Source organism: Heteronotia binoei, chromosome 21 (assembly GCF_032191835.1).
Source record: "Heteronotia binoei isolate CCM8104 ecotype False Entrance Well chromosome 21, APGP_CSIRO_Hbin_v1, whole genome shotgun sequence".
NCBI lineage: Eukaryota > Metazoa > Chordata > Lepidosauria > Squamata > Gekkonidae > Heteronotia > Heteronotia binoei.
This window is the reverse complement of record NC_083243.1, coordinates 2,383,342-2,398,724: the sequence shown is the minus strand read 5'-3', so window position 1 is coordinate 2,398,724 and position 15,383 is coordinate 2,383,342. Positions and strand designations below refer to the sequence as shown.

The 15,383-nt window shown below is 51.3% G+C and overlaps 1 protein-coding gene across 1 annotated transcript; it reads left to right on the top strand.

Annotated features, from left to right (window-relative positions):
- Positions 1 to 319: 319 nt before the first annotated feature.
- Positions 320 to 15,179, top strand: TMX1 (thioredoxin related transmembrane protein 1). The gene is made up of 8 exons (XM_060261268.1): positions 320 to 499; positions 2,737 to 2,852; positions 5,710 to 5,755; positions 6,470 to 6,598; positions 11,209 to 11,254; positions 11,548 to 11,649; positions 11,750 to 11,870; positions 15,016 to 15,179. The coding sequence occupies exons 1-8, from the start codon at positions 357 to 359 to the stop codon at positions 15,177 to 15,179; spliced, it is 867 nt and encodes a 288-aa protein (XP_060117251.1). The 5' UTR covers positions 320 to 356.
- The last annotated feature ends 204 nt before the right edge of the window (positions 15,180 to 15,383 follow it).

The window sequence follows — 15,383 nt, the reverse complement described above, 5'->3', positions numbered from 1 at the left end:
TCCCAAAGTCCCCAGATATTTCTTGAATTGGAGTTGGCAGCCCTGAACTGGCCTGCAGCGGAGCGCCCCAATTGCAGCCTCCTCTCCGTTCACAATTAATGCTTGATCCCGCTGCTCCTGACGAATTTCTGCCTGCTGCGCCCCTCCCTCCGCAGAAGCCCCAGCAACACTCCAACCCGCGCGCTTCAGCGCAAGCGCAAGGCTCCCCGCTCGCGCGGACAGAGGCGAAGGCGCAATTGGCTGCCGCCTATGAGCCGTCCTCCAATCCCTGGCCGAGCCGTTTCTCCCGGCATGCGCAGCGCCGCTGTCCCTCCGGGCATGCGCAGAGGCGGCGGGGAAGGCGGAAGTGGGCAAAGATGGCGGCCGCCGGGGTGCGCGGGGCGGCGGCGGCGCTGGGGCTGCTGCTCGTGGTTGCGACGGTGGCCGGGCGGAGCCAAGTGCGGGTGCTGAGCGACGGGACGTGGCGGGAGCTGCTGGAGGGAGAATGGATGGTGGAGTTGTGAGTCGCCCTCTGCGCATGCTCAGGGGCACGGGGGGGGGCTCTGCCTCGGGGCCGCTCCCGGCCGAGGAGACCAAGCTGGCTCGTGGGGGTGCCAACCTCCAGGGGGGGCCTGGGGATCTCCCGGAATCAAACCTGATTCTGAGCTGCCTAGATCAGCATGTCTCCCTTTTGCAAGCAGCCGCTGTGCCATGCACTCTGGCGCCGTGTTGTGCTGAGCTCCATGAATTGTGCACGCAGGAGGGGGTGGAATTGTTTTCTGTGGCCCAGAATGGTCAGACCAGAGCCAGTGGGTTGAAATTAAATCAGAAGAGTTTCCAGCTCAACATTATAAAGAACTTCCTGACCCTTAGAGCGATTCCTCAGTGGAACAGGCTTTCTCAGGAGGTGGTGGGCTCTCCTTCCTTGGAGGTTTTGAAACAGAGGCTAGATGGCCATCTGAGAGCAATGAAGATCCTGTGAATTTAAGGGGAGGCGTTTGCGAGTTTCCTGCATTGTGTGGGGGTTGGACTAGATGACCTTGGAGGTCCCTTCCAACTCTAGGATTCCTGACACTTAGAGCAGTTCCTCAGTGGAACAGGCTTCCTCAGGAGGTGGTGGGCTCTCCTTCCTTGGAGGTTTTTAAACAGAGGCTGGATGGCCATCTGACAGCAATGAGGATCCTGTGAATTTAGGGGGAGGCGTTTGCGAGTTTCCTGCATTCCATACATTATAGATTGTATGCTGTTGGACTGATGCACTGTTTTAATGTTTTAACTTTCTAATTATGTATATTCTTATTATATTTAAAATTTGAATTTTATGTTAGAATCCTTGTGTTGTAAGCCGCCCTGAGCCCGCTTCGGTGGGGTAGGGCGGGATATAAATAAAATAAAATAAAAATAAATAAAAATTGTGCAGGGGGTTGGACTAGAGGACCCTGGAGGTCCCTTCCAACTCTAGGATTCTATCATTCTAAGAGCGGTTCCTCCAGGCTTCCTCCTGGGGAGGTGGTGGGCTCTCCTTCCTTGGAGCTTTTTTAACAGAGGCTAGATGGCCAACTGACAGCAATGAGGATCCTGTGAATTAGGGGGAGGTGTTTGTGAGTTTCCTGCATTGTGCAGGGGGTTGGACTACAGGACCCTGGAGGTCCCTTCCAACCCTATGATTCTACTCAGACTTGGCAGTGGCTTTCCAGGCTCCCAGGTTGAGGTCTGTTACATGATGTAATGCTTGGTCCTTCCTGACCATATTGGGGATTGAAGTAGGGATCTTCTGCTAACAAAGCAGAGGCTGATTTCTTGCCCCTAGTTGCCCTCAAGGCAAGAGACAGCCTGGCATTTGTTGTAGCCTGCAGGAAGGTGCTCTGTCCTGTGGCTGCCCTTTCTGGCCTGGCAGGTGGTGCCTGCTTTCCAGGCAGGGAAAGGCTGCTTGTAACACCAGTTGCCTCAAACATGTGGAACTTTACAGAAGCAAAGCAACAACTCAGCCACCGCTGCTCCCCCACTGACACCCTTCCAAAGCTGAAACCTGAAGTCTTGATGTTTGTAAGGAAGAGGGCATAGAAAGAACATTGTGCTTTCTCCAGGTGAGGCAGCTTGTTTAGGACTGTTCACAACAGGGCCTGAAACATCTTGCTTGGAGGCTTTAAAAAATGCAGTCAAAGTTAGCGTGGCTTTAGGGAGAGGGACGGAGGCTCGGTGGTACAGCATCTGCTTCGTAAGCAGAAGGTCCCAGATTCAATCCCAGCATCTCCAACTAAAAAGGGTCCAGGCAAATAGGTGTGAGAAATCTCACCTTGAGACCCTGGGGAGCCGGTTCCAGTCTGAGTAGTCAATACTGACTTTGATGGACCCGGAGGGGCCTGATTCAGTAGAGGGCAGCTTCATATGTTCAATTTGTTTCTCTTTAGGGGAGGGACAGTGGCTCAGTGGTAGAGCATCTGTTGGGTAAGCAGAAGGTTCAATCCCCGGCATCTCCAACTAAAAAGGGTCCAGGCAAGTAGGCGTGAAAAACCTCAGCTTAAGACCCTGGAGAGCTGCTGCCAGTCTGAGTAGACAATACTGACTTGGATGGAGCCAGAGTCTGATTCAGTATAAGGCAGCTTCATATGTTCAAGGTTCATACGTTGAAGCGTTTTTGTGAAGGGAGAAAACCGTATCGTGAGTATCCTGTGTTGTTTTCTTGGGGTTCTGTTTGGGTTAAAACCAAGTTCTGCTTTCCATGTGGCCGTCGCTGATGTCAGCTTCTTTCTCTAGCTATGCTCCTTGGTGTCCTGCTTGCCAGAATTTACAGCCCGAATGGGAAAGCTTCGCTGAATGGGGAGAGGACCTTGAAGTTAACGTCGCAAAAGTGGATGTGACGGAGCAGCCAGGTAGATCGTTCAATGGCAAAAAGCGTGGACAGCTTTTAACATGTTGTGCAAGAGTTGGGGAATCTCTGTCCTGTGGCCTGCAGCTCTGACATTTGCCCTGGGCAAGAAGGCACACAATTCCAGACTTGGCCGGCTGCTCTGGGAATATTTCAGGGTGTCGTCAGTGAAAAAATTGGCAGTGGACTGTGACTGTCTCTGGCAGAGAACTGATTTGCCGTTGTTGTCCTTTCAAGCCACAGGGCACAGATTAGGTATGTTCTTGGTTTACAGTGGCCACCGTGAGAGGCAGGGGCTTCACCGGCAGTGTGCGTGGGTGAGGTACATGATGCACAATCCTCTGCAGTGTGCAGAAGTTCCATAAACAGAAAGTCAGTGCGGGAAGGGGGGGGCTGTGTGTAAGCTGCCACAGGAGGTGGCGGCGGCTACAAGCATAGCCAGCTTTAAGAGGGGATTGGATAAAAATATGGAGCAGAAGTCCATCAGTGGCTGTTAGCCACAGTGTGTGTGTGTATATTTGTATGTATGTGTATATACACACACATATATTGGCCACTGTGTGACACAGAGTGTTGGACTGGATGGACCATTGGCCTGATCCAACATGGCTTCTCTTATGTTCTTATGTCTGGGGCAGTGATGTTCTGTATTCTTGGTGCTTGCGGGGGCACAGTGGGAGGGCTTCTAGTGTCCTGGCCCCACTGATGGACCTCCTGATGGCACCTGGGTTTTTTGGCCGCTGTGTGACACAGAGTGTTGGACTGGAGGGGCCACTGGCCTGATCCAACAGGGATTCACTTATGTTCTTATGTGACACAGAGTGTTGGACTGGATGGGCCATTGGCCTGATCCAACAGGGCTTCTCTTATGTTCTTACGTGACACAGAGTGTTGGACTGGAGGGGCCATTGGCCTGATCCAACATGGCTTCTCTTATGTTCTTATGCGACACAGAGTGTTGGACTGGAGGGGCCATTGGCCTGATCCAACAGGGCTTCTCTTATGTTCTTATGTGACACAGAGTGTTGGACTGGATGGGCCATTGGCCTGATCCAACAGGGCTTCTCTTATGTTCATACGTGACACAGAGTGTTGGACTGGAGGGGCCATTGGCCTGATCCAACATGGCTTCTCTTATGTTCTTAAGTGACACAGAGTGTTGGACTGGATGGGCCATTGGCCTGATCCAACATGGCTTCTCTTATGTGACACAGAGTGTTGGACTGGATGGGCCACTGGCCTGATCCAGTGTGGCTTCTCTTATGTTCTTATGAGACACAGAGTGTTGGACAGGAGGGACCAGTGGCCTGATCCAGTGTGGCTTCTCTTATGTTCTTATGAGACACAGAGTGTTGGACTGGAGGGGCCATTGGCCTGATCCAGTGTGGCTTCTCTTATGTTCTTATGTGACACAGAGTGTTGGACTGGAGGGGCCATTGGCTTGATCCAGTGTGGCTTCCCTTATGTTCTTATGTGACACAGAGTGTTGGACTGGATGGGCCATTGGCCTGATCCAACATGGCTTCTCTTATGTTCTTATGTGACACAGAGTGTTGGACTGGAGGGGCCACTGGCCTGATCCAACAGGGCTTCTCTTATGTTCTTATGAGACACAGAGTGTTGGACTGGAGGGGCCACTGGCCTGATCCAACATGGCTTCTCTTATGTTCTTATGAGACACAGAGTGTTGGACTGGAGGGGCCACTGGCCTGATCCAACAGGGCTTCTCTTATGTTCTTATGTGACACAGAGTGTTGGACTGGAGGGGCCACTGGCCTGATCCAACAGGGCTTCTCTTATGTTCTTAACTGGGATGCTCCAGGCTCAGATCACATCTGTGCTGTGAATTTACTGGGCAGTTGCTTTGGCAAGGCACGCTCCCCATCAGCACTGTAGGGCTGATAATTCTGGGCGCCTTTCCAAGGCCATGGGAGTATCCTTGAGGTAATATAAAGCGTGTGGAATAATGCAGGGCCGTGTGCCAGCTCCTTCTATTTAAGCGTAGCCAGCCATTTGCCAGGTTTAGTTTATGCAGCAAAGCGAAGAGACAAATTACTTAGTTTCATGTTTTATGAACCTTAAGCTGGTAGAAGCGCTTGTTGCCTTTCCTCTCCTCTGTCCGAAAAGTCTCGCCTCCTGTTTTTCGGACGTGTCTGTTGTGACAAAGGTCCTGGATCAAGGATGAAGCAGTCAGGTGACTAGTGGGTGGTTCAGCAGCACTGGGCAAGAGGTTCATGTGCTTAGAAACTGAACAAAGTTTCAGTCCAGTGGCACTTATAAGACCAGACCAACAATGATGAATTCTAGTCCAAGCTATATTCTGATGGAAATTTGTGTGAATGTGTCTAAAAATTGCTTGCATAGCAAATAGGTAGCGTTTGGAGAGCAAGGCCTGCTAATAATCTTAGTATTTTCCAGTGTTCCCTCTCAGCTGTGGAGTCTTGGGAGCGAAAATTCTACTTTGTGAGCTGCTGGCGTTAAAGTTGTGAGCTCCTGCATCAGTTAGTTTGCTGTGGGGCCATTTTTCCCGGGCTAAAACAAAAATGTGTGAGCCAGAGCCTAGCTCGCATTAACACAGCTTAGGGGAAACACTGTGTTGTTCACATAGGATAAGACTGTGTGGTCCATCTCAGGTCTCAATGAGAAACGTGAATTTACCAATAGTTTGGTTTTGTGAGCATTGCAAATGCAAAGAGGTGGGTGGGCAATCTGACCTCCTGCAGAGGGCGGCCTGTGCTGTGGTCGGGTTCGAGGGGGAGAAAAGCCTCTGTAAACCCAAAGCTCCCATCTGTGGTCCTGGGAGATTATCTGAAGTCACATCTGCTTTTTCAGACGGACTTTGCTTCTCTGTCTTTGTTCAGGGCTGAGCGGGCGGTTTATCATAACAGCGCTCCCCACCATCTACCAGTAAGTACTTCATGCTATAAGTGGAGGGGGAGGGGGGGTCTTCTGATTGGGACTGGGGAAATCCCCGGGTCCTGGTTGCTCAGGTGGAACTTCTGTTGCTTAGCGGTAAGCCTTGTTGGTTATTTTCCATCCCTGCCAACTCAGATTTAAAACTGGCTTCTCAGAAAGTTGTGTGTGCGTATCAGAGTGGTAAAGCTGCAGTACTGCAGTCCAGCTCTCTGCTCATGACCTGAGTTCAATCCCGGGGGAAGCTGGGTTCAGGTAGCCAGCTCAAGGTTGACTCAGCCTTCCATCCTTCCGAGGTCGGTAAAAGGAGTACCCAGCTTGCTGGGGAAGGGGAGGGAAGTGTAGATTACTGGGGAAGGCAGTGGCAAACCACCTCATAACAAAAAGTCTGTCATGAAAACATTGTGATGGGACGTCACCCCAGCGTTGGAAACAACTGGTGCTTGCACAGGGGACTGCCTTTACCTTTTTATATATATGTGACCAGCATGTGGAAACTGAATCCAGTTCTTTCTGCTGCAGTTGAGGGGGAGAGGGGCTTGGGGGTTGGACAATAACTGTGGAGTCAGGAGAGCTGATGTTTAATTGTTCTTTCTGTTTGCTGTAAAGCACACAAACAAAACATCTGGGGATCTTTAACTGCTTGAGATTGACAGGTAGAGTACCAGGGGTCAAAAACGACTGACGGGTGGCTCTTCTTTTGAGCAGCTGCAAAGATGGAGAGTTCAGGCGGTACCAGGGTCCGCGGACTAAAACAGACTTCATCAACTTCATCAGTGACCAAGAATGGAAGTCGATTGAGCCTGTTTCTTCTTGGCTTGGCCCGTCTTCATTCCTGTAAGTGCCAACAAAGGCCTCAAGTCTTCACCGATAGGCTTATTTAAAGGTCGAGCAATATACCTAAGCTAGAGTCCTTGAGGTGAATCCCCTCATTTTCTAGAGGGAGGAAGCTCATGTTTTTAATCCCCCATCCGCAAACCCTCAAGGGGTCAGTTTGGGGCCAGCTCCCTACCATTATAGGGTATGCTGTGTGCAATGTTCCCTCTAAGCTGCAGAGTCTTGTGAGCAAAAATTCTACTTTGCATTAAAGTTCTGAGCTCCTGCATCAATTAGTGTGCTCTGGGGCCATCCTTCCTGAGCCAAGACAAAAATGTGTGAGCTGGAGGCTGAAAATCTGTGAGCTAGCTCACGCTAACTCAGCTTAGAGGGAACATTGGCTGCGTGTGATGTATAGCAGCCACAGTATTTTGAAAACCTTAATAGTCTGGGCCATGCTTGGTGTCCTGAAGCGATCCGGAGATTCAAAACTCAACCTGCTATTTGGGGGTGTGAATGTCCGTGTCCTAGAATCATAGTTGAAAGGGACCTCCAGGGTCATCTAGTCCAACCCCCTGCATAATGCAGGAAACCCACAAATACCTCCCCCTAAATTCACAGGATCCTCATTGCTGTCAGATGGCCATCTAGCCTCTGTTTCAAAACCTCCAAGGAAGGAGAGCCCACCACCTCCCAAAGAATCCTGGAGTTGGAAGGGACCTCCAGGGTCATCTAGTCCAACCCCCTGCACAATGCAGGAAATCCACAAAAACCTCCCCCTAAATTCACAGTATCTTCATTGCTGTCAGATGGCCCTCTAGCCTCTGTTGAACAACCTCCAAGGAAGGAGAGCCCACCACTTCTCCTGTTCCACTGAGGAATTGCTCTAATTTAACTACCTGCAGATTGATTGGGTCAATATGTGTTCTGGTCGAGAGAAAGAGACTGAGTTTCTAGACGCTCTCAATAACTGTTCTATGGAGCAGATGGTCTCAGAACCTACCAGGGGCGGGGCGATCCTGGATTTGGTCCTAAGTAATGCCCAAGACTTGGTGAGAGATGTAAAAGTGATCGCCCCGCTTGGGAGCAGTGACCATAACGTTATTGATTTCACCATTTGTATAAATAGGGAGTTGCCCCAAAAGACCGCCGCAACCACGTTTAACTTTAAAAGGGGTAAATTCTCGGATATGAGGAGGCAGGTGAAGAGGAAACTGAAAGGAAAGGTAAATACAGTCAAAACCCTTGGGGAAGCTTGGAGGTTATTTAAAACTACAATCCTAGAAGCTCAGATAAACTATATACCACAGGTATGCCCTTTGGGGGTATCACTTTGGCGATACCCCTCGAACGAAGAGAATCAGAATTGCTGCGGAGAACATCCGCAGGCAACTCTGAACCCAAGATGACGGATCCCGGAAGTCTAAACTATTTTATTCATCGTGTTAAAATAAAACGTTCCATAAGCAATTTATTTTCCTTTTTTCAACATTTTCAATTTTTCGGGGGGGGGGGGGAGGCTTCGGAAAAAAACTGGGTTTTTTTCCGAATTTTTCCAGTTTTTTTCTGGGCCTTCCCATCTCTAATCAGGAGGTCCACCAGTGGGGCCAGAACTCCAGAAGCCCTCCCACTGTGGCCCCCCAAGCACCAAGAATACAGAGCATCACTGTCCCAGACAGTGTCCCATTCCTTATAATAATAATAATAATAAATTTTATTTATACCCCACCGAGGCAGGCTCATGGACATGGCAAAAGCCATGTTAAAACAATAAAACAAGATAATACAATTAACAATTAAATATTTAAATAATCTAAAAACAATCTAAAAAATATAATCTTATAGTGCTACTATCTCAGTTATAACAATGATGGCGTGATGTTTATTCCAAGTTCCATCTTGGAAGGCTAGCCAGAAGAGGGCGGTTTTGCATGCCCTACGGAATTCCTTCTGTACCTCATGGCTAATAAGCATTCAGTGACCTCTGCCCCGTATGTTTCTCCAGTCCTCTCTTGAAGCTGTCTATGCTTATAGCCTCCACCACTTCCTGCGGCAGTGAATTCCTCGTGTTAATTGTTCTAAATGCATAAACAAACTGATTCTGTTATCTGCGCAAAGCATAACACCAGTAGTAGGTCAACAAAAAGAGGAAGCAAATGCGTAGATAAGATAAGGTAGCTCACCATGCAAAACGCCCAGCGTTTTACTGGCTTATGGGCAGCGCAGTCATGTCTTACTCACGCCGTAAAGAACAGCAGAAATGACAAGAACCAGTTACGACAGGCAGACTAAGCAGATGCAAAAAAGAATTGTTTCCTGTTTTGTCCTTGTTTGCCCGTCGCATTAGCTCAGACTTGCGGAAGAGGCGTATAGTAATACAAACGGCATAATCGAGTTGGTGTTATGCATTGTTGGCTTTATGCATATATTGCATCATACTGTTCTCCCCCAGAGCCCCGTGGCGCAGAGCGGTAAAGCTGCAGTACTGCAGTCGGAGCCCTCTGCTCACGACCTGAGTTGGATCCCGGCGGAAGCTGGTCCAGGTAGCCGGCCCAAGGTTGACTCAGCCTTCCCTCCTTCCGAGGTCGGTAAAATGAGTTCCCAGCTTGCTGGGGGGAAAGTGTAAAAGACTGGGGAAGGCAATGGCAAACCACCCCGTCAAAAGTCTGCCGTGAAAACGTTGTGAAAGCAACGTCACCCCAGAGTCGGAAACGACTGGTGCTTGCACAGGGGACTACCTTTACTGCAGTCTTAAGCTATGCTCATGACCTGAGTTCGATCCCTGGTGGAAAGCTGGGTTCAGGTAACCGTCTCCAGGTTGACTCCGCCTTCCATCCTTCCAAGGTCGGTCAAATGAGTATCCAGCTTGCTGGGGGGAAAGCGTAGCTGACTGGGGAAGGCAATGGCAAACCACCCCGTCAAAAGTCTGCCGTGAAAACGTTGTGAAAACAACGTCACCCCAGAGTCAGAAACAGCTGGTGCTCGCACAGGGGACCTTTCCTTTTCCTTTTTATTCTCCCCCTCCCCTCTTTTTTTTTTTCTTGTTCTCAACCTTTCTGGTCTAGCCTGCCTTTCAGACCCTTTCAGGGTTCCTGGGTGTGCGCAGGGGCGGCCATCTGACACCCTAGCTCCCCCCTCCTGGCCGCCCTTGTGGGCAAAGCTGGGAGGCAGCAAGGGCGTGTGCAGCGGCATAGAGAGGCTGCGCGTTGCCAGCTCTGCTCCGCCTTCCAGAAGCGATGTGACGGCAGCCAGGTGGCCTCTGGGTTTTCGCCACTGTGTGACAGGCAGCCTTTCTCTCTCTCTAGGCAGCTGTCTAGGGCGTGGGTCAGGGGGCACTGGATTGATATCACCCAATTGGGTGTCGTGGTGAAGTGTGCGGACTCTTACCTGGGAGAACCCGATTTGAATCCCCACTCGTCCACTTACACCTCCTGGAATGGCCTTGGGTCAGCCATAGCTCTGGCAGAGTTGTCCTTGAAAGGGCAGCTGCTGCGAGAGCCCTCTCAGCCCCACCCACCTCACAGGGTGTCTGTTGCGTCGGGGGGGGGGGGAGAAGATAAAGGAGGTTGCAAGCCGCTCTGAGTCTCTGATTCAGAGAGAAGGGTGGGGTATAAATCTACAATTCTTCTTCTTTCTGTGCTGTCATACGCATTCTCCCCCCCTCCAGCTTTGCACGTGGGAGCAGTGGGGGGTGGGGTGCCATGGATCCCTCTTCCCGCCTCCTTTCCTCCTGAGTGATATCAGTCCAGAGCCCCCTGACCCACGCCCTAGGCAGCTGCCTATGGCTACCTAGTCGATGGGCCACCTGTGTGTGTGCATGAGCGAGAGAGAAAGGCTGTCTGTCACACAGTGGCCAAAACCCAGGGGCCATCAGGAGGTCCACCCGTGGGGCCAGAACTCCAGAAGCACCCCCACTGTTGCCCCCCAAGTACCATGAATTCAGAGTGTTCCATTCCTTCTATACCTCGCGGCTTGCCAGTTTAGTGTCGGGGTTAAGGGTGCGGACTCTTATCTGGGAGAGCCGGGTTTGATTCCCCACTCCTCCGCTTGCAGCTGCTGGAATGGCCTTGGGTCAGCGGTAGCTCTCTTATCTGGGAGAACCGGGTTTGATTCCCCACTCCTCCACTTGCACCTGCTGGAATGGCCTTGGGTCAGCCAGAGCTCTCTTATCTGGGAGAACCGGGTTTGATTCCCCACTCCTCCACTTGCACCTGCCGGAATGGCCTTGGGTCAGCCAGAGCTCTCTTATCTGGGAGAACTGGGTTTGATTCCCCACTCCTCCACTTGCACCTGCTGGAATGGCCTTGGGTCAGCCATAGCTCTCTTATCTGGGAGAACCAGGTTGGATTCCCCACTCCACTTGCAGCTGCTGGAATGGCCTTGAGTCTGCTAGAGCTATCTTAGGAATTGTCCTTGAAAGGGCAGCTTCTGGGAAAGCCCTCTCAGCTCCACCGACCTCCCAGGGTGTCTGTTGTGGGGGGTGGGAGGTAAAAGCCGATTGTGACCGCTCTGAGATTCGGAGTGGAGGGCAGGATATAAATCCAATATCTTCATCTTCTTCTATTTGGGGTTTTTGTTGATGCCGGATTCAAGTCAGGGGGTTTTCTGCTACGGTTTCCTCTCTGTTACAGGATGAGCAGCATGTCGGCGCTCTTCCAGCTGTCCATGTGGATCCGGGTACGTGCCGCGTCTCACCCTCCTCCCCATGTCTCCGCAGACCTTCCTGGAGTGACTGCTCTCCTCTGCTTGGGGGTTCCGGGGCTCCCCATGCAGAAGGTCCCCGCTTCACTCCCCACCGGCAGCATCTCCGGTTAAAAGCCCCTGGGAGGGAGCAGGAGCTGGTGGGGAAGACCTCAGCCTGAGATCCTGGAGAGAGCCGCTGCCGGTCAGAGTAGATGGCCCTGGCTGTCTCGGGGGTGTCTGATTCAGCAGAAGGCGGCTTCACACCCGCGTGCTTTCCTGTCTTGTAGCACTGCCACAACTACTTCACGGAAAACCTCGGCATTCCAGCCTGGGGATCCTACGCCATCTTTGCCTTGGCCACTTTGTTCTCAGCGCTGGTGCTGGGGCTGGTGAGTCACCCCGCGTGTGGGCAGAGGGAAGGCGGCAGGAGGAAGGGCTTCGCTTCTGTGCTCTGCTGCAAGGAAGGCCGGCTCTGCTTTCTCTCCTCAGGTCATGGTGTTTCTGGCTGACTGTCTCTGCCCCTCCAAAAGGACCAGACCACCTCCGTACCCCTGTCACAGTAAGCACACGTGTCCCTCTCGGGTTTTTATAGTGCAGAAGTGGGAACAAAGTCAGCCTCTGAACTTGGGAAGCATGTTCAAAATACTACCAAGAATTGACATCAGATTCTTCGTTTCTTTCTCTTGTTTCTTTTTTATTTTATTTCTTTTCGTTTTTTCCTTTTCTTTCTTTCTTTTCTTTCTTTCTCTTTCTTTCTTCTCTTTCTCTTTCTTTCTTTCTTTCTTTCTTTCTTGCTTTCTTTCTTTCTTCTTCTTTCTTTGCTTTCTTTCTTCTTCTCTTTCTTGCTTTCTCTTGCTTCTCTCTTGCTTTCTTGCTTTCTCTCTTGCTTTCTCTCTTGCTTTCTTTCTCTCTCTCTTTCTCTCTCTTTTTTCTCTCTCTCTTTCTCTCTCTCTTTCTCTCTCTCTCTCTCTTTCTCTCTCTCTCCCTCCCTCCTTCCTTCCTTCCTTGGAGGTTTTGAAACAGAGGCTAGATGGCCATCTGACAGCAATGAAGATCCTGTGAATTTAGGGGGAGGTGTTTGTGAGTTTCCTGCATTGTGCAGGGGGTTGGACTAGATGACCCTGGAGGTCCCTTCCAACACTATGATTCCTCCCTCCCTCTCTCTCTTTCTGTCTCTCTCACTATTTCTTTTGGGGGGGAGGAATCTGCATTCACATTTCTGGTGTGTTCCTATCCAGTAGTCATATCCAGTTCCATCATCAGAAGTTCTTCCATCTACCCCACCTTAGGGCTACTTAAGCCTTCAGTCATCTTGTAGAACTCCTTGTCGCTTATCATCCGCATGGCTCGAAACATCTGCTTCCCCATACATCTCGTGTTATAAATTTTGTAGAAGTTGAGCATCCATGGTTTGGATTCTCTCTGCGCCGTTACCTCAACGGATAGCAGCAGCCTCTGTCTTTCAGGGCCCCTTCGGCAGTATTGACTTTGGCCCACTGTGCAGGTTTGTTGGAATGACATGGGTAAAGAGGTCTGTAGCAGTCTTAAGCCCCTTTGCTTGGGAAAAGGGCAGAGGATTGGGGGGGGGGGGGTTGGGAGCACCTTCCCTATATCTAGACATTTCAGTTTAGAGAAGAGGCAACTAAAGACGGACATGATAAGAGGTTTATAAAATTATGCACAGGGTAGAGAGAACAAAGTAGGAGTCAAGTGCACCTCTAAGACTAACAAAGTTTTATTCGGAACGTAAGCTTTCATATGCATGCATACTGCTTCAGACAAGGGGATAGGGTACAGTGAGCTGAAATACATGTAGCTGGTGGGTTAAGAGTGTAAACCAGGGTGGGGAACCTCCCTTCTGCCATGGGCCAGTTGGATATTTATAACATCATTCGCTGGGCCATACAAAATGATCAACTTAAAAAAACAGTGCTCCGCCGAGGGAGAATGATTCAGACCGGCAAAATTAATGTAAATAATTGTTTTGCTATTTGAAGTCATGTGGGGAGAGCCTAATCTGGCGCGCGCGCACACACACACACACACGGCCGCCACCCTAGGCAAATGCATAGGTCCAGGACTTTTTTGGTAGAAAAAGCCCAGCAGGAACTCATTAGCATATTAGACCACATCCCCTAATATTAGCCTATTAGGTCGCACACTCATTAACATATTAGGCCACACCCTCTGGGATAATCAAGTGCAAATTGAACCGGTGGTAGCTGGCATTCCCCAAGTGATCTCGAGGGCCATAAACGGCCCTCGGGCCGGACATTCCCCACCCCTGGTGTAAACGGATACAAAGGAACAAATGAAAAATAGTGTAATAAATTGGAATGCAGTTTGGTCTGGATGACAATGAAGCTGACAGGCAGTAGCTTTAGGAAGGAAAAAACGAAATGCCGCTTTACACAGAGAGTGATTAAAACGAGGCGCTGCCCACAGGAATAAAGAGTGTTAAAGGGGGGATTAGATAGATACATGGAGGATAGTTCTGTTAATGTCTACTAGCCCTGGGAGCTGAGGGGAACCTCCACATTCAGAGGCACTAATCCTCTGGATCCCAGAGCCAGGAGGCCACATCAGGGGAAGGCCTCAGACTCTCTGCCCTGTGGTTGGCCCTCCAGAGGAACTGGCTGGCCACTGTGTGAGACAGGAGGCTGGACTAGATGGACCCTCACTGGTCTCATCCAGCAGGGCTCTTCTGATGTTCTTCTCAGGGGAAGGCCTTGGCCTCTCTGCCCTGTGGTTGGCCCTGCAGAGGAACTGGTTGACTGCCGTGTGAGACAGGAGGCTGGACTAGATGGACCCTCACTGGTCCGACCCAGCAGGGCTCTTCTGAGGTTCTTATGAAGATCTCGGCCTCTCTGCCCTGTTGTTGGCCCTCCAGAGGAACTGGTTGACTGCCGTGTGAGACAGGAGGCTGGGCTAGATGAACCCTCACTGGTCCGACCCAGCAGGGCTCTTCCGAGGTTCTTATGAAGATCTCAGCCTCTATGCCCTGTTGTTGGCCCTCCAGAAGAACTGGTTGACTGCTGTGTGAGACAGGAGGCTGGACTAGATGGACCCTCACTGGTCCGACCCAGCAGGGCTCTTCTGATATTTTTATGAAGGCCTCAGTCTCTCTGCCCTGCTGTTGGCCCTCTAGAGGAGCTGGCCGGCCACTGTGGGAGGATGCTGGACTAGATGGACCCTCCCTGGTCTGATCCAGCAGGGCTCTTCTGATGTTCTTATGAAGGCCTCGGCCTCTCTGTCCTGTTGTTGGCCCTCCAGAGGAACTGGTTGGCCCCTGTGTGAGACAGGAGGCTGGACTAGATGGACCAGTGGTCTGACCCAGCAGGACTCTTCCGATGTTCTTCTGAAGGCCTTGGCCTCTCTGTCCTGTTGTTGGGCCCTCCAGAGGAACTGGCTGCCCACTGTGTGAGACAGGAGGCTGGACTGGATGGACCGTCACTGGTCTGATCCAGCAGTGCTCTTCTGAGGTCCTTAAGGGGTTGGTGTTCAGCTGAGAAATCCTGTCTGCATCTTGACTTTTATTTCGGCTGGCAAAACGGCCCACTCCTTAACCAAGAGAGAGTACAATAAAACCTCGTCTGGGGCGGGAGGGTTGGCAGATTTGCCTGAGAACACCCGTGGGGGTTGATGCTGTTCCGATAGATCCAGATGTGTCCCAGTCCCAAAACACCCGGGCCTTGGGGGCTTAGATCAGGTTGGCTTCCCAGCAGTGAAGGCTGTCTGTCTTCCTTTTCTTTCAGGAAAGTTGCCGGAGTCTGTGGAGCCGTGGAAGCAGTTTGGAGAAGAGCCCAGCGACGGAGACGTTTCCGTGGCTGAGCCGGGGCAGCAAGAGCCCCCCACCCCGCTGCCCGACACACTGCGGCAGCGAGCCGTGCCCCCCGCCGCTGGAGCGGAGAAGTTGTAGCGACCCCCCCCCCCTTCGCCTTCCCACGTTGCTCTTCAGCGGCTGGTCAGACGTACCGGCGAGGGGGGGTTGTCCTCCCTCCCGAAGAGAACTGAGAGACGCAACAGTTTGGGGGAACACCCTTCCGCGTGATACGCCTCCTAGGGGCGCTTGAAACGGTTGTGTTGGATTCCCCTGGCTCGTCCAGGAGGGGGAGTTTGGAAG

Bases quoted from the DNA above. Each gene is read 5' to 3' on its own strand.
- TMX1 (XM_060261268.1), top strand. From the start codon at position 357: ATGGCGGCCGCCGGGGTGCGCGGGGCGGCGGCGGCGCTGGGGCTGCTG. The intron at 6,599-11,208 runs GTAAGTGCCAAC...TCTCTGTTACAG, and splicing joins CTTGGCCCGTCTTCATTCCT to GATGAGCAGCATGTCGGCGC. The intron at 11,871-15,015 runs GTCAGCCTCTGA...CTTTTCTTTCAG, and splicing joins AGTGCAGAAGTGGGAACAAA to GAAAGTTGCCGGAGTCTGTG.